This window comes from Cylas formicarius, unplaced genomic scaffold (assembly GCF_029955315.1).
Source record: "Cylas formicarius isolate icCylForm1 unplaced genomic scaffold, icCylForm1.1 PGA_scaffold_1__22_contigs__length_36826433, whole genome shotgun sequence".
Lineage (NCBI taxonomy): Eukaryota > Metazoa > Arthropoda > Insecta > Coleoptera > Brentidae > Cylas > Cylas formicarius.
Genome location: NW_026844264.1, coordinates 13,196,169 through 13,218,464, shown reverse-complemented (window position 1 = coordinate 13,218,464; position 22,296 = coordinate 13,196,169). Strand labels below are relative to the sequence as shown.

At 34.8% G+C, this 22,296-nt stretch overlaps 1 protein-coding gene across 1 annotated transcript; it reads left to right on the top strand.

The window, feature by feature from the left end:
- The first annotated feature begins 6,329 nt into the window (after positions 1-6,329).
- Positions 6,330-20,571, top strand: LOC132696464 (chitin deacetylase 1). The gene is made up of 5 exons (XM_060661285.1): positions 6,330-6,539; positions 12,635-12,777; positions 14,250-14,499; positions 18,914-19,235; positions 19,332-20,571. The coding sequence occupies exons 1-5, from the start codon at positions 6,482-6,484 to the stop codon at positions 20,158-20,160; spliced, it is 1,602 nt and encodes a 533-aa protein (XP_060517268.1). The 5' UTR covers positions 6,330-6,481; the 3' UTR covers positions 20,161-20,571.
- The last annotated feature ends 1,725 nt before the right edge of the window (positions 20,572-22,296 follow it).

The following is a 22,296-nucleotide window of genomic DNA, read 5'->3' as shown; positions in this document are numbered from 1 at the left end:
TGATATCAAAAAGCTTTACAAGTTGTGTGGTTTGTTGTCGGAAATGATTTTTTATCGAAGAATGAATTTTTTTTTAAAAATTAGATTAATTATTATTTACAATTAAATGGTGGAAGCTGGGGAGGACTTTATAATTTCTATCGATAGATCTCATTCACTTTCATCTTCAGAAAAAATTTCAGTCTTTCCGAAGCAACGTAGGTATTTTAAAAAAATGGAAACGAGAATTTTTGAGGAACATCATGATATCCTTAAAAATTATAAATTGAGAATATTAACTAATGATGGAGGGTGCTGCAGGTGGATTTTATGGTATGTGCGAATAGACCTCATTGACCTCTAACTTCGATAAAAATTTCAATCTTCTCGAAGAAACGCACATATTTAAAAAAAAAGAGAATTGATTTTTAAACTGTTTTTTCCATTTATACCTACACACAAATACATACGTTGCTTCGAAAAGATTGAAACTTTTACTGAAGATGAATATCAATGAGGTCTATAAAGAAAAATTATAAAGTTCTCCCCAGCTCCCACCATTTAATTGTAAATAATAATTAATATAATTTTACGAAAAATTTCAGTCTCCGACAAAAACCGTTCCCGACAAAAAACCATAAAACTTGTATAAGATCTTGTGGTATCATTAAATAGAGGAAAGATTAAAGTATATAACGTATAAATTTGAAACTCTTAAAATTATAAATAACCGAAATATAAAACATTTTATCAAAAAAATCTGTTTTTTTTTGCCAATATTTTGTCTCCCGGAAGGACTAAGGAATTTATTACTAAACAACAGAGTATTTTTTTTTCAATAATCCCCCGACCCCCTATCTTCGTCCCAAATTTCAGCCGGATCGGTTAATATCGACCTCGATTCAAAATTTTGATGTAGTTGGTCGTGATTTTTCCCAAAAATTTAGTGCTCATGAAAATTTTGGATTGAGGTCGATATTAACCGATCCGGCTGAAATTTGGTACAAAGATATGGGGTCGGGGGGTATTAAAAAAAATAGTCGGTTGTTTAATTATAATTTTTTTTATCCTGCTGGGGGCGCAAATATTGGTAAAAAATGTTTTTTTTTTCAAAAAAATGTCAATAATTTATAGATATTTTCAAACAATAATTACAAACACCCCTTTAAGCAGAATTTTATCCACTTTTGGGAAATCTCCTCGAAATGGCATTTTGGGCTGAAAAATTGGACTGAACATCGATGGTTAAATTTGAAAGTTTAATAACTCGCTTATTTATAATTTTGAGAATTTGAAGTTTATCCTTTATATACGTTGGCCCTTCCTCTATCCGACGATACCAAAAAGTCTCACCCAAGTCGTAGCGTTTATCGTGGGGAACGTTTTTTGTGGGAGATTGAATATTTTTAAAAAATAATTAATTACCATTAAATGGAGAGGGTTGGGGTGGACTTTATGGTATCTATGGATAGACCTCATTGCCCTCCATCTTCTACAAAAATTTCAACCTTCTCGGAGCAGCGGACGTATTTTAAAAAATGTAAAATATTAATAAACATTTTCTTATCTTGAGGCTTCTTGATCTGTGATAGTTGTTTAATAAAATTATTGAACATTTTGGTTGCGGAATGTGGTACCTTATATGAATTTTGCGAAAAATAAATAGGGTAATCCGTTAGAGACAAATGTGCCTTTTGTCTTGGAAAAATGATGCTATACTGCTAATCATTTCAATTTTATTCCTTTATTATATGTATTTAACAATTACTGAAAATTCATATATCAGAGAGAATTATTCTAAGTGGTGAACATATTTTATTTTATACGTAGACTGTTTGAAAGATATAAATTTGGCACGAGATGTTTTATTCGGCGAAACATAATTTTAAAATAAAGAAATTGCTAGAGACGTGTTAAGCAACGGGCTATATGAAATTTCTATCGTGGCAGACTGGAGGATAAAACTAAACTCGGCTTCCCAAAATGTAAAAGTGTTGTAAAGGACTTCCGCCTTCGCTTCGTTCCCATCGCTTACGTTGAGAACAAAGGTGAATTTTAGAAACAGGATTTTTTTTTCAAATCGCTAGCATCCAGAACCATGTATGGATACGCATATTTTTTTTTCTTTTTTTTTAATTTTTAATGAATTATTGGAAACTGAAATGATATCTTAATGGTTAAATTTTGCGCATGGACACCAGATTTGTTGTTTCCTATATTCATTAGTAAAGGACCCCCACGTTTCTTATGCAAAATGACTTTCGACTAATGTTTTAGTAGTAGCTGTTGTCTTTTTAACGTTCTGAACAATTTGATAAGATGTCCAGTTCTCAAGATATGTGTGCCCAAAATTAAACAAAGGGAAATTTTAGTAGTTTTCTTATAATGTTACCAATGTTAATAACAATCTTCTTGACTAAATTGTTATGGGAGAATTTTACTCTTCAAAATGTGAAATTTATTTTTGTATAAATATTTAGATTCATTTCGATTACAATTCAAAAGTATGCGAAATTATCTCAAATAAGATTTATTTCACAATAGCAGTTTATTTCACAGGCACATACTGTAAGAGGCTAAATATTTCAAAAACGGTAAACAAAGATGCATTTTTTGTTATAAAAATCAGTAAAATAAAATCTTTTAATTATTGCCAACAGTATGCCACAAAATAAAAAATAATTCAACACGTAGCGCATTTTACATGGTTGGACAAAAATTGATATCAGATGTGTAATCCTCACTTAAATTCACTTAAAATCCTTAGAAATTTTTGAAGTTAAATAAGAAATTCGAAAATTAAATCGATACCTTAACAATATATTTTGCCATTCTTCTTTCGTTATGGATATATAACAAATGTCGGAGTTTTGTGAAAATTTGGTAGTTTAATTTCAAGTTACAGAACATCGGTCCAAAATGGGGTGCGATAATTTTGCATACTGTTAAATTTAAAATATTTAAAAACCCTACAAAAAGTAAAGTTTTTATTTATTTATTTTAGTTATTTATGGGCCATTGTGAAAATTATAGGAAAATTATTAAAATTCAGCTCAAGGACAACAATATTGTAAATTTTCCAAATTAAGGGAAAGTCATTTTTCACAATTAATATTAAAAAATGCCTCCCGGCGCATACGCCAATAATTAGGGAATACCTGTTAATTCAACGGAAATTCAGAAGACTGTTTTGTTAACCTGAGGATGAAATAATATGAAAATATTGTCAAAATAGAATGAGATAGCTACTCTATTCGTTTGCACGGTTACATTACTTCAACACTCCAACAATCACATAACCTTTCTGATCTCGGATTTTGGGCCAATGGCGAATGCGCCAGGAGATATAAATAAATTAAAATTATTTATTATTAAATTTCCAACAAATTTGTTAAAAGTAATGGCCCCGAGCCGAGTATAACTGTTAAGTTATCTTTAATAATAAAATTGCAGTCCCAAGATAAACATTTATTAATTGATTATCGGTATTGTAGTTACCGCCTATCATTTCAGCTTCATTTGAATAAATTAAATAAAAAACGCATTCCATCTATCCCTTTCAGCGCACCCACGACATGATGGCAAGTCATGCTTCACATTCCAGCTGTTTTTATATATTCTTCTCAAGAACACATTTTTCAAGTCGTTACATCAATAATCTAATCGCATTTTAACTTCCACGTATTCTATAGAGAAACCCCTAAAAGTCGTAAAAGATTATATTTACATATATGCAATTTTAAATTAATATTAATCATTAGGATGGTAATAAGAGGGATTAGTAAATTCTCGTAACACCGATGGAGATGTCTCTCGACTTTCACTTCGCATTTTATAATGGCGAGTTTAGTTATTTTGGGTTATCGCACTTCGGAAAAAATTATTTAATCTGTAAAAATCTTCCGGTTTCCCGCTGCTCTTAACACGTCCCGTTCATAGCAAATTAGCAAAGATTTACTTTCGTCGGTTAATTCAAAATAATTATTTTCTCTCCGTCGATGGCGGAAGTCATTGAACTCAAAGGATCTGCCGAAATTTGTATTGCCGACGCGTACTCTTAAGAAACCATCGACGCTCGTACGTATCGGTACGTACCCGTAAAAAATATTAATTAATATTAACCGCTCGTTAAATACGGTAATTATGCATTTGGTTGTTATTTTGGAAGTGGGTCATTTGCCCCTACAGAAATTTCGGTTCGACTATGGGTTCTGCTCAGGAATGTTGACGAAATGGGTCAAAAATCGTTTTATAATTAAGCTTTTCAAAATTGCCGCATTCTAAGCGAGACTGTATGTTTTCTAGTGATGATAAATTCGAAAAACTTATAAAAAAAAAGATTTTTCAAGAATTTCAAATCTATTGATTAGAAAATTTTGCGCCGGATTACTGACACTGAAGCTGTTATTGAAAATAAAAAAATTATTCAAAGCGGCGCCCAGGAAACGTTTTAGGCAAAACAACATTGCCGTAATCATCGATTTAACGTATATTATTATTCGGGTGCCAATTAAAGTCCGACATCCGTAATTTCCAAAAATTCTGCGGCATTGTAGGTACGGCAAAATCCTATCGCGACCCTCACCTTGGAATCTTACGAAAGCTTTCGATATTGTTTCTTGGAACTAATTAGTAATTTAAATAGAAACCGAAGGAATATCGCAAAAAAATATCGGTGGATACAATTAACGATCTGACCTTGAAAAATAGGAACCCGAGGCGCATCATTTAATTTTAAAAGTTTTGATTCTGAAACGTTACAGAAAAAATAAACTGCTCGGGCTACGGATATTATACTATTACTTATATTAGTATATCGGGTAGTATTGTACGGCGAATTGAAGACGGACGACAACTGAAAAATCGAAACGCAGAGAGTTAGCTTTCTCCCTCAACTTAAAATAGCAAAAATAACGAACGAAACAGCGGAACAAAACATGAATGCTTTTTGTTTTCAATTATATTTAAAAATTTATTAAAAAGGAATTTACTGGACGAAAATTATTCTTTTGAAACAGATTTTCCGTTAAATTATACTCATTACATTTTAGATTTAATTTTCCGTTTCCACTACTGACAAATTGGCGGATTTTAAAGACTTTAGTAACGGTGAAGTGTCAATTAGACTATAATACTAAGTCCAAACTTGCTTGTTTGTTAGCTAATAATCACGATATTTGGTTTTAGCGTTAATTTTAGGCCTTAATTACGAAGAATTTATTAATTATATATTATTTTTTGGTATGCCTATTCATTTTTAATAAGAAGACCCTGACTTTTTCTGCTACCGGATTTATGCAAATCCGAAAATTAGATTTCAAATGCTTATTATCGCTGCCGGTTTGATATAAACACATAAATGCCGAAAATCGAATTGGTACTCGATTAAAATGTATTTAAGGGTCATAAATTTCGACATTAGGTAAGCTCCGGCATTTTAGTAGAAACATGCAAATGAAAAAATTAGTAAAATCGTGTCATTAATAATTAAAATCGTCAGTTTTGTGAAATTTGAATAATAAATTAAAAACTTAATTTCGAATGTTTTTCTTGTTGTCCAAAAATGGATATAAACCCGAATTTGAAATTTCTGAAAAATGGCCATATTTCTTTAACAAATAATAAAAAGCAATAAAATAATACTATGCAACAAGTTTGAAAAACGCCATGTTAGTCACTTTTTTGACTTGACATAAGGGGAGCGAGTGTTGTTGGGTACATTTTTGCAAATCCACGCGAATACATCCACTGAGTGAAGAGTGACTTTATCGTAAGAACGTCAAAAATATCCAATTGCCCCCAAATCTGTGCCTAAAGCACCGGTACCGTCGCTGAAATCTACCGAAAACCCACCATTCCCAAGCCCGTGATTAATGTACCGGAAATGTTTGATGTATCTCGCTTGCAACAATTTTTAGAATGCAGATAAAACATTTTAGTTTTATTAAAACTTTAACGTGCAGATATGAAAAGGGCAATTTCGTATTTTATAAAACCAAAAAAGGCAGTTCATTTTGTGTAAATTATGGAACCAAATTTTTCGTATTAAATTTGCGCCTTAATAATACTCATATTAAAAGAACTATAGGAAGATTTACGAAAAACCTGGAGATTTAAGTTTTCCAGACCTCAAGGTTAATTTAATTTCCTGTTATCTGCATGCGGCTTACTAATTTCACAAAGAGTTACTCTCGAAGGGAATCAAAGGCTACTGTTTGCTTCTGCGTCGAACGCATCGTCTGTCAAAAAGCACTTCCCTCGCCCCCACCCGCGCATCAGAACAAAGGTACTAGACAGAGACGGAAGAAAAACCGAAGTCGAGAAGAAAACCCGACAGCTCCTGCGGAACGGGCCAATATTCCTTCGGCTGTAGGAATAGTGACGTCGACCAATGGTAGACTTGGATGTAGGCCGAGTATAAAAGCTGAAAGCGAGGTTAAACAGGGTCTGTCAATTTGTGCGCAGCGAAAGGTGTCAGTTGTGCATTTAGTTGTTAAAAGTGATGGCGCGGGTACGACACGCGCTGTTCCTGCTCCTCTCGACGATATGTTCTCTTACCGGTAAGTCTCTCTTCTGTCGGTGCTCATCTCGGCAACAAGGTGTATTAAGTCTGGGAGAGTTTTAAGAGCAATTCGGGCCATTTCGCAAGTGTTTTAATGATATTTATCAAAATAAGCGCTCTTACAACTTTCTATACTACTGCGTCCTTTCCGAATGTATTTTTTTATGGTTGCGCAACGAGTTTTAGATTGCAATTGTAACGAGCCCGGGATATTGTAATGCCGTTTCGGTCAAGCGAGTAAATATCATTTTTCATTGCGTCTGACTCCGACATGAGCTGCGGGTTTAGATAATGCAGATTAACATTGCACGATTTTGTACGAATAAAGGTGAATACTAAACAGTCATTAAAATGTTTTGTTGTGTTAAAACGCGATCCAATAATTTGAAGCAAGATGTTTGGTAATATTCTCGAACTAAGAAGATTTTACTCTCAGGATGCCGATTAAAATTTGCCTTAGGTTTTTTAGCATAGCACGTATAGCATGACTTGCCTTGCGTATTGCGCTTTTCATTCTTTTGTTATTAAGATTTAAAATTGTAATTACCAAATCAACCGAACTAGAAGTACTTATGCGAATATTAAGGAATAGAATGACAGTTATCGTTTATGTGGTAGACTTCATAAATATATATGAAAGTATAAACTCAAGCTAGGCATTGCAATAAGCCCACCACGACCATTACTTGTGTTAAATATCTTTCTTGCTTTCCAGCCTTGCGTGCCTGCCTAACTCTTAAGTACTTTAGTTAAATACTTAAATTGTTATAATCCATAATAATGAAAATATAAAAAACAAAATTAAATGGATTTTTTATTTGATATTGGTAATAAAGATCAAGGTCATAAATCCATATTTCCTGAATAATTTTCAACCCTTTTTCGCTCTTCTTAAACGGGCGCAAGTTTACATCAGCGAGAAATTAATTATTATATGGAAGTTACAAAACCATCCATAATTTTTTATGTTATGGTTTCATTTTTGAATTATGAATGGTTTTTATTGGGCTGTATATTACTAAAAATTTCAAAAATTACTGAAATTATTTTTCTTTTAGGATCTTTATAAACGACAAACTGTCTAAGAGCAATGCTTTGTTTGGTTGGAATTAAAGAACACTTCTAATATTATTGTTTCGTAGCAATATCTAAGATATATTAGGCCATATTTTATTGCGAATTGCGAAATGAAGTACAAGTTTGTTAATTCGTATAAGCATTAACTCTAATGAAAAAAGAACAAGAGAAAAATCAAACAACTGAAAATGATAATTATAGCAAACGAGGCAATAATGTTTTCACTTATATATTGCGAAAAAAAGCACATGGACAAAATAAAAATAGGGGAAAATTTTTAAATATTTGTTCTTGGCGTGGGCAGAAATCATGTGTGTGTCAGGACATTCAAACAAGTAATTTAAAATTTAAATTTAAAGTCATTAAATAATGGTAATCTTGGCGATCTACGCTGAGGAGACCAAACTACTGATGCATACTCTAATTTTGACCTGATGTTAAATAATAATAATATATTTTTGTATTATTAAAGCCTCTAGTGCAACGTACGAAAAATCCATAGCTTCATGAGGCATGTGCAGAATTAACATGAGGAACAACAGATAATATTACTCCCAAGTCCCTAAAAGTGTTAGGACGTTAAAGAGTTTTATCAAAAAGATGATGGTCTTATTTAACAGCTACACCCATGGTGGTAAAATACAATGCATTGCACTTGGTTAGTATTCTCTAAACACTGGATTTATTTTTATTGTTTTGAGATACAAACTGTAGTAGTTGTTAATTTTTTTTTTGAGGAAAATTACAATAGTGACTTTCGGTCAATACTTTTCCATACTTTTGTATGACATTTATTTGAAAAGAAACTCTACTCTACTACATCTTTTTTTCAAAAATTCTTCGAACATAATCGTTTCAAAATATTTTAATGAGTGTTGGTCAAAAAGAAACTAAATATGTATGAATCTACATATATACGAATTGGTTAATTGTAATCATGTCATATTAACTTGTTATTATTGTTCTTTTGGATATTGACCATACCAGCGCATAAGACACTGAACATTTTTATTCATTGCAATTTCTTGCAGCACAATCAGTTTGCGCTTAGATTACTGGGATAATTTCAATCTTCAATGTCCGAGCCACCTTGGTAATAAGATACCAGTTCGTGACTTAAACCCGAATAGGTGTTTATTGGAATGATGGAAATACAGTGCACATAAAAAGCCCAGGGAATTTGTACAGAGCCCGATCTACAATGCTTCTTCTTTCTTAGTAGAACAAATTTTGGTAAAACCCTTAAATATGTTAGTCAAACCAACCATTATAATTTGTTCTCGATGACTTAATAAACATTTCGCCATATCGAACACTCATCACATTAAAAACTTGCTTCGGCAACAAAACAATGCAATGGTTTAATCGAGCTTTTAATGAATAGATTTAACTTAGTACTTGCAAAACGTTCACCAGCTTAATAGTTGTGGAAGATGCGCTTAATCATTGGATTTTCTTGCGCCAAGTGGCATTGACGTTAACGTAGCGTAATTAAGATCGCCTTTGCGATAACCCCGCGGAAAGACGTATTCCAAAACTTAATGAACAATTAAAAATTTATATAAACCTTGTTCGGCAAGGCTAGATCTGTCAAACGGGGGTGGTTGCGTAATGCCACATATTAGTAAAGTACCACCGCACGCGGTACTTACGCACATTCAACGGTAGAAATTAAGCCTCGGGGTGATTAAAACCATGGGATATTATGTGAAAGTTGACTGCCTTGCCGTAGTTTTCTCTCGGGCTAATGTTGAGGATTTAATAATCGTTTAAATACTAGGTTTTGTTAGTAATTAACAAACATTATTATTTAGCTGACGAATCGTTGCATACTTGCCTAATGCATTTGAAATGCGGAAAAATGAATTTGGAAAATTTGAAAGCCGAAAATGTTGAACAAACAAAATATGGTTTTCCCCAACGAAATTTATTATAATTTTTAACCGGACATATTGTAAGGAAAAGTATCATCCTCCATTTGGATATTCAATACACGCAAATTGAATTGGTGCCTTTCAAATCTTTCAAATTTTTTTTAGCTTTTCGTGGTAAACTAGTCTCTCTTACTTAGTTAATATCGGAAGTGGAATGGACAAGGATAATATAGTGTGTGGAAGAACACACCCCCTTTTTTCTGTTTGTTTCATTTCAATTCACCACCTTCTAAATTTGAAAACAATAAATTTTCCCCAAAAATGTTTTGTTTGTTTTGCACTGCTTATGACGTTATTTATACTAGCATTCTAATATCAAATTTACTTTTTCCACGTTTTTCGAAATATTTGTATAAACCAAGTCTAACAGCAAATTGTCTAATATCTGACACGTGTTCCCACAGTTAGGCAAACCATTTACTTATTTAGCGTTAGGTTGTAAAAAATATTTTGAGGGAATGTCAAACTACAAAGCAGAAAATATATATATATATATATATATATATATATATATATATATATATATATATATATATATATATATATATATATATATATATATATATATATATATATATATATATATATATATATATATATATATATTATACCCCTATTTCCAGCAACTTTCATGGAACCATCCTTGCCCATGCCTTCCTATGTTTAGTGAGCGATCACATTACATGACATTACTTTATTTTCTTGACTCCTGCTCAACACAAAGAGTTGTCTTCAATTTTATTTTCTGTTTTTTTTTCTTTCATTCTTAGTCGCCTATTCCAATAGTGTGGTAGATATGGCCGCTGAATACCACTCATTAGATGCAATGATGATATTTTCCGTTTTGCAATAAATGTATTAAAATAAATATTAGCAATAACTAAGAACAAATGATCAACAAACAGATATTAATACCATACAAATATTCCTCTCTCGTGCTAAATCATATTTTTAATATAACTTTGCACACAAAATTGCAACAAAAATATACCGACCGATGACCCAACGGCTGAAATCATTCCTTTTATTTTATCATCCCTTTTAGTACTTAGTTTGCTTAGAATATTGCACTCAATTTTGTGCACTGGCGATGCCGAAAAAGTAATGAAATGAAAGAAATTATTTGTTTTAGTCCATGTACACATGACAAAGCCTAAAGTGCGCTTTTAATGGTGGATGATTGCTTTATATTCGATTTCTTTTCTTTGTCGCTATCGCTTTTGGAAAAAATCCTAAACCTAAGCGAACATGAGTGTACAACCTGAAAGTTGCTCCTTAAATTTTGCCATATAATTTTGATCTTCTTATTCTGAAACCAATCCCAGGCAACGTTTTCAGGTCAGAAACGCGGCAGCAATAATTAAAGAGAATGGAGGCACGTCATAAAGTAAGTCAAGGAAGGAAGTTTCCTAATGTAGATTTTCTTCGAAATAATATTGGCCAGTCACGTTGTCAGGAAGAAGACATTTCTTTGAAAATCTAATGAAGGCAGTGAAAGGCAATAAAATTTAACTAAAATATTCTTGCAGAATTGCAAAGATGGCGCTTCACTGCACCCACGACTTGTTGCGACATAAAGATGCCCTGTATAACTATGAATGGGAATAAACTCATTACTATATTCTTTAGTTGTCGCAATGAGCAACAATAGGAAAATTGATTGTATTCGGGCAAATTGCAAATGCTAAACTGGCCACACTTTCCCGCACCCTGAATTCTTGAATCTATAATGTCACTAAAGATATGCGTGAAATAATAAAATCGTGTTTTCAAAATATTACAACCTTGGCTGCTGACGTACCTCGGTTTAATATTAAAAGTAAATAGGAAAAATATTATCTAAGAAAACGTGAAGAAATTCGTTCAACGGAATACCGCGCGCTTATTTGGAGTCGTGAACGTAGTGAAACATGAATTTGTGAAAGGTTATGTCGTTTCGGCATCGTCGACGCAATGTTTTCGAGATTTTTTTCCCGAATTTTTTCTCGAAAACTCTACAGCTTTTATTTCGGCAAGCAGCGCAACGTTTGCGCCAATGTGGTTAATGAGTTTAGAGTAATTTATGCCTACCCTGCCCAACTAGCGAATTGTTCGTTGCACCATCAGCAAATTTTATATCCAGATTTCATTGTTGAATAACGCTTTACCTAAAAGACCACGTCCAGCATGTACTGAAGAAACTAAAACAGCAACTGTAAGTGTACAAAACAGTCCGCCATTCTCAACAGCTTAATGTCACACCTATAGATTATAGGCCTAGTTGCGGTGATATTGCCCATTCAGACATTTGTTTTTCGAGTTGGGTGATGTCCAAAATATCAGTTGCCTATAACTGTTCCAAATTGCGCTGGAAGGAAATGTTTTACGCGTCATCACAAATTGGAACTTCAGGATTGAGAAATAAATGTACGATGGGGTTCTACTATATTTGTATTAAATATTAATATTTTTTTAAGTTTTCTAAAAAAGTATCATTAAATGAACAGATATTTTTGAAAATTGCGACCACACGATCCTTCAAATTTTTTATTTTTATATATTATATATTATTTTATTATATTATTCAATTTTTTCCAAAAATTTGGGATTTTGTTTAATGTTAATTGGACTTTTGCCGATTTTAATAATTTTACTCTTTTTTAAGTCACCACCTTATCAGCAGAATTGTCTTGAGTGACATGGTGACTAGTTATACCCAGTAATTATGAAATTCTTTAAGAAAAAAAACTATTTCAAGCAATTGTCTAATTTCTGTTACTTTTTAATAAAGTAGTTAGAATACGAAAAAAACTGTCATGGTTGGAATTTAAAAAACTGAAGTGTCTGGTTTACCAGCACATAGATATGTTAAAAATTATACATTTCCAGGCAGAGCAAGAACATGGTAGATTACAATTTTTGTTTAGACGTTTTATTAATTACTGGTCGTTCGGAAATTTCCCTCGGTCCACTGGAAGCAACTACTCAAACCTACTCACAGCTTTTAGAAGCTTGCGTACGCTTCCGCGTAGAAGAAGATGATTAATCTTGTTGGCGATAAATAAAAATCTATAAACTTATAATATATTTATATCATTTACAGTTGCCCAGCAGTCTGAGGAGCCGCCAAAGAAGGAAGACAGTTTCGAGGCTGAACTTTGCAAAGACAAAGACGCCGGTGAATGGTTTAGATTGGTAGCCGGTGAAGGTGATAATTGCCGTGATGTAATCCAGTGCACCTCTTCCGTAAGTGCTTGTCTGTCATTAAATAATTAAATCCGAAAGTTGAGACGGTTATGACGGAACATGTGGGCGATGAAAGCATCTAATTAGTGATCGGTTCTCAGAGGATTTAATTAATTGCCTATCGGAGAAACACATTTTTCATTTCTGATTGTTGTCGAATACAACCCTCGTCAGAAGTATTCAGTTTTAATTTAAGTTACAGTTATTTGCTGGGTCTCCTCTATGACTTGGTTGTCTTTTATTTATGGGCAATTAGAGAGGCACAAAAATTAAAATAGTTTCTTTAAATTGTCCGTCAGGGAATCGTCGAAGGCTGTTTCGCCGACAATTAGTTGATCGCAAATCCAAATCAGTTGTCCTTTTTCGATTATTATTGCTCTCAATAGAGACGCGTAAATGAGCGGATTGTTCAATTACTTACCATACGTATCGCTCCTATTCTACAATGTAATTTCATAGTCCGATTGCAATACCCGTAAACATTAAGTCACAGAATAGGAATTACCCAACGCACTTGCATGGGCGGTTGTTTTTAGATCCATAATAAAATAATTAGACCACAACATTGAACATGTGGTTTGCTTTTTAATTTTTATTTCGTCGCCACCGCGGAGAGGACTTCTTTCGCTATCGATTTTAAGCATACCAGACGGACACAATGTTAGCCAAGAGATTATTAATATTTTCGGAAAAAATTTTCGTTTCCATTAAAGTTTGGCAAACGCGTGGGACGAAGGCACCGGAGAAAGCTTCGGATTGTTAGTAGAAATTGAAAAGTACTATTTTTTTTGTTAGTTTGTTGATGTGATTAATGAGAAAATATTATAATTGAATACTTGTGAGTAAAAACCTTATTATAGATATATATTTTTTACATTGTGTAACCCAAATTTTACACATTTTTCTAAAAATCGCAACTAAAAAACAATATCAAATATAAAATCTAACTAACCAAAATTTACCAACACTAACCAAAACTAGCTCTCAAAAATTACAAAAATGTACAACTAAATCCGAAGTCTAGATCAACGTAGATGTGTCATGTTTATTGACATTTTACGTACCGTCTCAAACTCTAGGAAAGATTACTTGAAGCAATAGGGATTAATAAAATGAGACCTTGGAATGTAGTAATAAATGACCACTTAAATGTGCATATTTTCCCGCTATTAAATTTGAATACCCACAATGATAACCGCAATTAAAAATTCCTAACCACTTTTAATATTTATCAACATCGGTAAAGTATTTTAAAATACAAAATAATAAATTAAATACGCAAATGTTCGATATGAGTGGTCCTTTAAGAACGTTGTTGAACAAGAAAAGGAGTTTTAAATTTCCCTTACTTTTTTATTTATTCAATAAAAATCCAAGATTTGTTTAGGTAAGTTTATTTGGTTTTAGAGTTTTGACGAATTTGATTGGCTGGCTTTGGCGGTATTAAACAGCGTCACATCCTGTTGTTTCAGGGTCTGCAAGCGATCCGTTGCCCGGCTGGTTTGTATTTCGATATCGACAAGCAAACCTGCGACTGGAAAGATTCGGTCAAGAACTGCAAGTTGAAGAACAAAGAGAGAAAAGCAAAACCGCTACTGAACACTGACGAGCCTATCTGCGCCGACGGTTCATTGGCCTGCGGCGACGGTACCTGTATCGAACGTGGGCTGTTCTGCAACGGCGACAAAGATTGTGCCGATGGATCTGATGAAAACACTTGCGGTAAGGCAGCCTCTAGTTTGGTTTCGATGGGAATTGTTGCAATTGTAACCATTCAACCTTTTCCTGGTGCTGTCAATATGCAACATCGATGTGTAAGAGCAGAGTTGCCGGTGGTGTGATTCAATGGTTCTCTCGCAACGTCAAAATGCTAGCTTTGCTATAGCGAGAGCCTTTAGTATTCGAAAAATATATAAAAGTTAGACTATCCGCATCGTCACAGAATCAGACTATTTTTTAATCTGTCCGATAGACTCGGATCGGCTAAGCTACTAACTTCCACTTCCTTTTATCTGCAGCTTGCTTATAGAACAAAAATCAGGTGTCATTGGGAATTATCTTTTAATACGACGAAGTTTTGAAATATTTTTATGTTCTGTTGTGTTCTTCCACTACAGCCTTTATTTTGCTTCTTTGTACCCAGCTTCCTGTCAGGAAGAATAATTCCTCTGAATCCATATTCCTATGTAATTAGTGGGAATACCTTCATCTAGCTTCTAAAAATCAAATAAATGACTTTCACAGCATGTCATGTGGTGAACTGCAGATGTTTTTATATAGATAATGAAAGCTCTATTATAATGAAAACTGTGGCAGTTTTCGCTCGTATTCTGCTCCAGTTATAGGTCCTGTTGCGGTTTTCCCCTGGATCGTTCTATCGAAGGAAGAGTAATTCCTCTTAATCAAAACGGCTTCATCAAGCAGCTAAAAATCAAATAAATGTCTTTCACAGCATGTCATGTGGTGAACTGCAGATGTTTTTATACAGATATTGAAAGCTCCACTATAATGAAAGCTGTTGCAGTTTTCGCTCGTAGTCTGCTCCAGTTATATATCCTGTTACGGTTCTCCCCTGGATCGTTCTGTCGAAGGAATAGTAATTCCTCTTAATCAAATGCCTTCATCAAGCTTCTAAAAATCAAATAAATGTCTTTCAGAGCATGTTATGTGGTGAACTGCAGATGTTTTTATACAAATAATGAACGCTCCATTATAATGAAAATTGATGCACTTTTCACTCGTATCATGCTCCGATTAAGAATTTTCATCAACAAATAATTGCTGTGTTTTAGTTCCTGTCGAAAGGTAAACCTAAGAATGAAGAATGCACACCGTAATCCTTTTTATATTTACAATTTTTTCTATCCAATTGCTTGGAAATTTTTCCAAGGCTGGACCCTAGTTGCCTGCCTTTTTAGAAAGTAAATTTCTAGCCACTTTATTTCCGTCGAGGTTATGAATATTTGTGATTTGCTTCCCTCACGGGCCTTTGGTTCTTCTCTCTTTTGAAGGTATGCTTATGCTGATGTTAATTAGGCGCGTAACGCTATCTCTGAAAAGAATATTTCGCAACCACCGCGCACGGGTGCAGGTATAATGAAGATGGCATTAGAAGGTATTCGGGTTGGTATTGAATGTCATAAGGCGTAAATCGGTATTTGTTGCATCCGCGAAATCACGTAATAAATGGCAATAAGTTGTGGGATTACTTTCCCTTTCGCAAGGTAACGCGGCCGAATGTCGAACGATTATATTTGCGTTTACAATAACGTACGGCGACCGACAACGTTGTCGATGGCGTTATTAAAACGTTTTGATTAGTTTAATTAGAATTGCATTGCGGTTGTCGAAGACGATCCTTGCGAGATTTTTTTAACAAAAAAGAAAATACCAATTAGGGAAAAGAAAAGACAATGAAAAGTAGATACCAAGATAAAGGACAAGTTTTAATAGGCTGGTCGAACGTTATGATCTCAATGGAACATCTTGGACAGCTCCTTGTCTTCTTTTTTATTCAGATACTTAAACCTTGTGATTTTGCTCGTTTGATACACTGCAGCCATTTACTGGCGTACTTTGTTCTCTTCTTCCCTGGATGATGATATTTCAAAAATTCGCACAACGTTTTGCGATTTGGTCCAGAGCTGGACGGGAACTGGAAATAAAGGCATTTCACTATAGATTTCGAAAGGAGACCCGACAAAGCATTGATAGATCTGCATCTAATAGAAACCAAGGCATAATTTTGTCTTTACCCAGCACTGCCAAATTGTACATGAAGCACCAAGAGATTCCCATCATTCATGATATTTGTTGAGACCAAGGGCAGATGCGGTATTGCTGAAAAATAGAACGGACAAGCAATGTTATCTACATGCTGACCTTACAAATATTAAAGGTTTGCCTGGCCTGCTTTCGATGATAGGTAGACTCAAAATTGATTGACAAAATTGCCGAAACATAAAACAAAAGAAAGGTCGACTGCGACTGGTTTTCGGCGAAATTAATAAAAGCTCAGATCGGCTTTGAAATGCCTCGCGCACCAGGTACCAGTTTAAAAGTGAGAGTCAGCACGGAGAGGATTTTGTTTACATATTGTGAGCAGGTACCGAACGCTCGATCGATTTGCATACGTGGAATAGCTAAAAAGTGAAACTCGTTGAAAGGTTGCAGGTCAATAAAGTTTGAAATTTTGTACGGAACGTCTAGAGAAATCACAATAAGATCCACGGTTATGCTTGAATGTTTTGTGTTTTTTTTTTTCACAATTGAGGAAATTTTCATTTTTATTACGTTCCAACCAATATTTATACAAGCTACCTAATACTCATCTGACACCAATCCAACCTCAGAATAATTTCAGATATTTGTGAGATAAACAGTTTTTTGTAACTGTTCATTCATGTTTTGAGGATTATCTCGAATTGATGAACCAGAGGATGATTTTAAAGAAATGTTAATTTCACTTTGCCTATATATACTTTTGATCCACATCTGGCAATATATAATATATATATATATATATATATATATATATATATATATATATATATATATATATATATATATATATATATATATATATATATATATATATATATATATCGAATATCACGTAACTTTAGCAAGAGATAAGCAAAAAATAAGTCGTTAGACAGATGGTAAAATAAACTCTGTCTTATCTATCTTCGGTTTTTGCAGTGTGAACTGCCAAAAAAAAAATCGGTGACCATCAAAAAGTGGGATTACATCCAATTTAAGAACTGTACTCTGTCACTCTGTTTACGGTTTGATTTTGATTTTTTTTTCATTCTTTCTTAAAATGCCCTAAAACACTATTGCTAATTGCTGCAACCAAAAATCATAGTCAAACTACAACTGTTTAACAAAAGATGGAGAAGAGAGAAGTACTATTAGGGATTTTTCAAGGAATAAATTAGCAAGAGGGTTTAGGAAATCATTCAAAATTATAACAAGGTTTTAGTGCATTTTTAACAGGTCCGTCCAACCAAAAAAATATCAAAATCGAATAATAAACAACGATTTTACAAGGGTATACATTTCTTAAGTAGAACGATGATTCTGTCTGTGGAGTATATACAAAATAGCATTTGATTTCCGATGATGCCGTCATAAAGCTTCCAAATTTAATTGTTTCCTTAATTCCTGTAGGTTTTTGGGAATCGATGTTATAGGCTTAATCTAAGCAAGCTATGGTGATCAAAATGTAGTAGTGAGTATGAGTGACAAAAGCATCTGTTTAAAAAAACATTAATTATTGTCGGAGGGTGATAATTTCGATATTGCAAGATGCCTGATAGAGAGGCGAGCTACATTCTTGGCCTGGAAAGTGGACCGAGAAGGCGCCGCGCCCGATGTTACGTCAAGGACAACGAAAGTTATTTGTTAAATATCCACTTTCGCATTGAGTTTAACCTAGCAAGGTCCCATGATGAATATGAATGCAGTTCCGACTAGCAACTGGCGCTACAATGAGTAATATAAGATTCCTGAAAAAAGTTTTTGTTGAGTTGTGTGCATTGATCTTCAATTTTTAGCCTCGTTATGCAAAAATAATGTTGCCAATTGTTTAAAGTCCGCTGGTGAGAGGTGTCGATTATCCAATTTATCTAATAAGCGTGCAGCTACAAAGATAAAAAAACCCAAACTGGATATCCTGTAGAATTTTATTTTACAACTTCCTGAAATGGCAAAGACGGCCTTTCTCTATTTCACAATAATAATATGCGATAATAATAAGCGATATGCAACACAATAAACAATTATGTCTAGACGGCACTATTTAACTTATCAGTCTATTTGAAGTTTGTAAATGTCATTATTAAAGCTTCAGCTTTTTGGTCTATTCTATATAGCATTTGCCTTAATAAAACTCCCAAAAAACTCCTAGAATTTTGTATATTTTATTGATACTGACGGAACTATTAAAATTCATTTTTTTAAAACGTTTAATGTCTGACATCCTAGTGTAAATCGTCTTCCAAGAATACATTTTTTTATATTTTATCTTCTTGCATTATTGAATACCATAGTGTTTTTTTGCGTTACTACTCCTGTTGTTTGTAAATAGACATGTTTATTATCATTATTAATCGAATTGATTTCTTTACTACAGATATCGACAATGATCCAAACCGTGCCCCGCCCTGCGACCCGGCAGTATGCAACCTTCCCGACTGCTTCTGCTCGGAGGACGGCACCCTGATCCCAGGCAATCTCCCCGCGAAAGACATCCCCCAAATGGTAACCATCACGTTCGACGACGCCATCAACAACAACAACATCGAGCTCTACAAAGAGATCTTCAACGGCAAGCGCAAAAACCCGAACGGTTGCGACATAAAGTCGACGTTCTTCATATCGCACAAGTATACCAACTACTCGGCCGTGCAGGAAATGCACAGAAAAGGTCACGAAATCGCCGTCCATTCCATCACGTAAGTCGTTGTTTGTTATTCTACTAGTGAAACGCGTAGAGACGTACCCGTTAAATTTAAATTAAACGCTTACGAATCCGGGCATGCTTTTCGCAGGCACAACGACGACGAAAGGTTTTGGTCAAACGCCACCGTCAACGATTGGGTTAAGGAGATGGGCGGAATGAGAATTATCACCGAGAAATTCGCCAATATCACCGACAACAGCGTCGTCGGTGTTCGCGCGCCGTACCTCAGAGTCGGGGGCAACAACCAATTCACCATGATGGAGGAAGAGGCTTTCCTCTACGATTCGACGATCACCGCTCCCTTGAACAACCCTCCGTTATGGCCGTACACCATGTACTTCCGTATGCCTCACAGGTGTCACGGTAACCTTCAGAGTTGTCCGACGAGGTCTCACGCCGTCTGGGAAATGGTTCTGAACGAACTGGACCGCCGAGAAGATCCGACTAACGACGAATACCTTCCCGGGTGCGCTATGGTCGACTCCTGCTCCAACATTCTGACCGGCGATCAGTTCTATAACTTTTTGAACCACAACTTCGACCGGCATTACGAAGAAAACCGCGCCCCGCTTGGTTTGTATTTCCACGCCGCGTGGTTGAAGAACAACCCAGAGTTCCTCGACGCTTTCCTATACTGGATCGACGAGATCCTCGCCAATCACAACGACGTTTACTTCGTGACGATGACGCAAGTGATTCAGTGGATCCAAAACCCGAGGACCACCACGGAGGCGAAGAACTTCGAACCGTGGAGGGAAAAGTGCGTCGTCGACGGAATACCAGCCTGCTGGGTGCCCCATTCGTGCAAACTGACGTCGAAAGAGGTTCCCGGGGAAACTATCAATCTCCAAACGTGCGTGAGATGTCCGAATAATTACCCATGGGTGAACGACCCGACAGGCGACGGTTTCTTCTAAGTCAAACTCCATTAAACTAATTTAGGAACTTTTTTCGAATAGTGTCCCACACCCCTTGCCGAAGAGCGGCTCTCAATCGGGTTTTGCAAGAAGTAGTGATCGGACTCTTAACGTTACATTTTTGTATTTATTATTTTCCAATGACTGTATGCGTGATCTATTTTTTTTTTGTTGATTTATTTTGTAATAAACGGTATATGAATAAGATTAGACTGTTAATTCACTCGATATTACTAGTTGAAGCTTGTACCCGCGCGCTCCGTTGTGACTTTCACAACGATTATGTAACATACACTTTCGTAACGTATTTATGTAAAATTTAGGATCATTTAAGAGCAATTTTTGTTGTAAATTCTTATACGATTACGAACACAGATATTCCTGCAGTTAAAAATAAATTATTTTTACGTGCGTCTTCTGTTATTGTTCCCGCCGCCCGTCCCCAATCGGCTCTAGTCACGCCCGACCATGAAAAAGTGAAAGGACCATCCAGGTTTCTATAAAATTCCCGATAAATAGAAAACAAATTCTCGTTTAAATACCAGAGAGACCTAATAATTCGTACCCGCCCCTTGACCCTCCCACCGTCGCGACTATATCGATTATTTTTTAAACGAGCCTCATCTCGAATATCCTCGCCTCGTTATTTCGCATTGCTTATGTAAATCGCGTTAACGGTTAATTGTTTTCGTCAAGGCAAACTCGAATTTTTTTGTCGCGCGGCGCCAATTAAATTTCGGACGGGCCGGGCAGCATTTTCGACGATTATCTTTTTTTTAGATCATATCGGTGACATTCGTATGACACGGACCGACATGTAGAATACATTCTGAACGCATACGTACGCCACTGCTACGTGAAAATTTTATTACTTGTTCTTGCAAAAGAATACTCTTAATTAAGTTCAGTTAGAGGGCGGCAAACTTTAAAAAAATACTGATTGCTCTAAAGCACCCAATTATCCACCGATTAAGCTTACCGAAAGCGTTATTTCAGTAGATTTTAGCAACGGATGGGATTTAACGTTTCTCAATTCTGACGGTCATGTCATACGTCAATCGAATGTATTCACGTCGTTTGGTAAAATTATGCCGCGACAAACTTCTCCAGATTGAACTAATTAATTAATTTTAATCTAAATGACTAAGTATACTGTGCTGTTTATCTCGAATACATGGAGATATACCTTGGTCTGATGCCGATTCTCTTTCTGTAGAGTGGTTTTTCAAGCTTTTACACTCAGTTACTTTACTCTTTTGACATTGGAAACATTGAGCAGGATTTTTTGAAAAAATTAATAATGATTTGCAAATAATTTCCACCGATGGCTCTCAAAATAATCTAAAATGAAATTCAAATAAGTATGTAGTAATGGGATTCACTCAATAAAATAAAAGTGCGTTCCTAAATAACAACCTTGTCCTATGTCCTAAAACTCCCGATTGTAAGAAAAGTAAAAAATCTCTGAGTAGTGCTTGAGACTGACTTACGTTTCAAAACTTTCATCGTAAGACATATTCCTACGATCCCTATTTAAGAGTATATTATGCAACAAGTGCGGAAACGGGATTTGACTAAAAAAGTTTACATACTTGCATACTCCACTTTTTCTACAACCGTTAGCTTTTGGATACATTTCTGTAAAACAACACGAATATATTCACTGATATGACCGTCAGAATTGACAAACGTCAAAATTCAAGCCATGCGGTAAAATCATCAAAACATCCGATTGCTCTCAAACTCTTACGGTTATACCCAGAATTGTCCTGAAGGGCTCGGATCCGTGGGATAAGAAACTCACGTGGTAAAGTCATGCTTTCCGCATGCTAGATCGGTGTATAATTAAGTATTTTACAGAAGGGAGTAGAAAAAAACATAAGCAACTTCAAATTTCGTTCCTATCGTTACAATGACAGAATGCTTGTTGTAGCTTCATTTCCAGAGTTAGCAAATATGACCAAGTTTCCCAGAAAATAAACTCCATTGGTAGTATGCAAACTGAAAACTCATCAAAACTCAAAATCATCTGGCGTTGTTTGTCCTTAAATCACTTCCTACTTCGTCATTCCAATATCTAAGATTCTACGACGATAACAGGACATAGAAATCACCGCGATCTACTGAATGTTAATA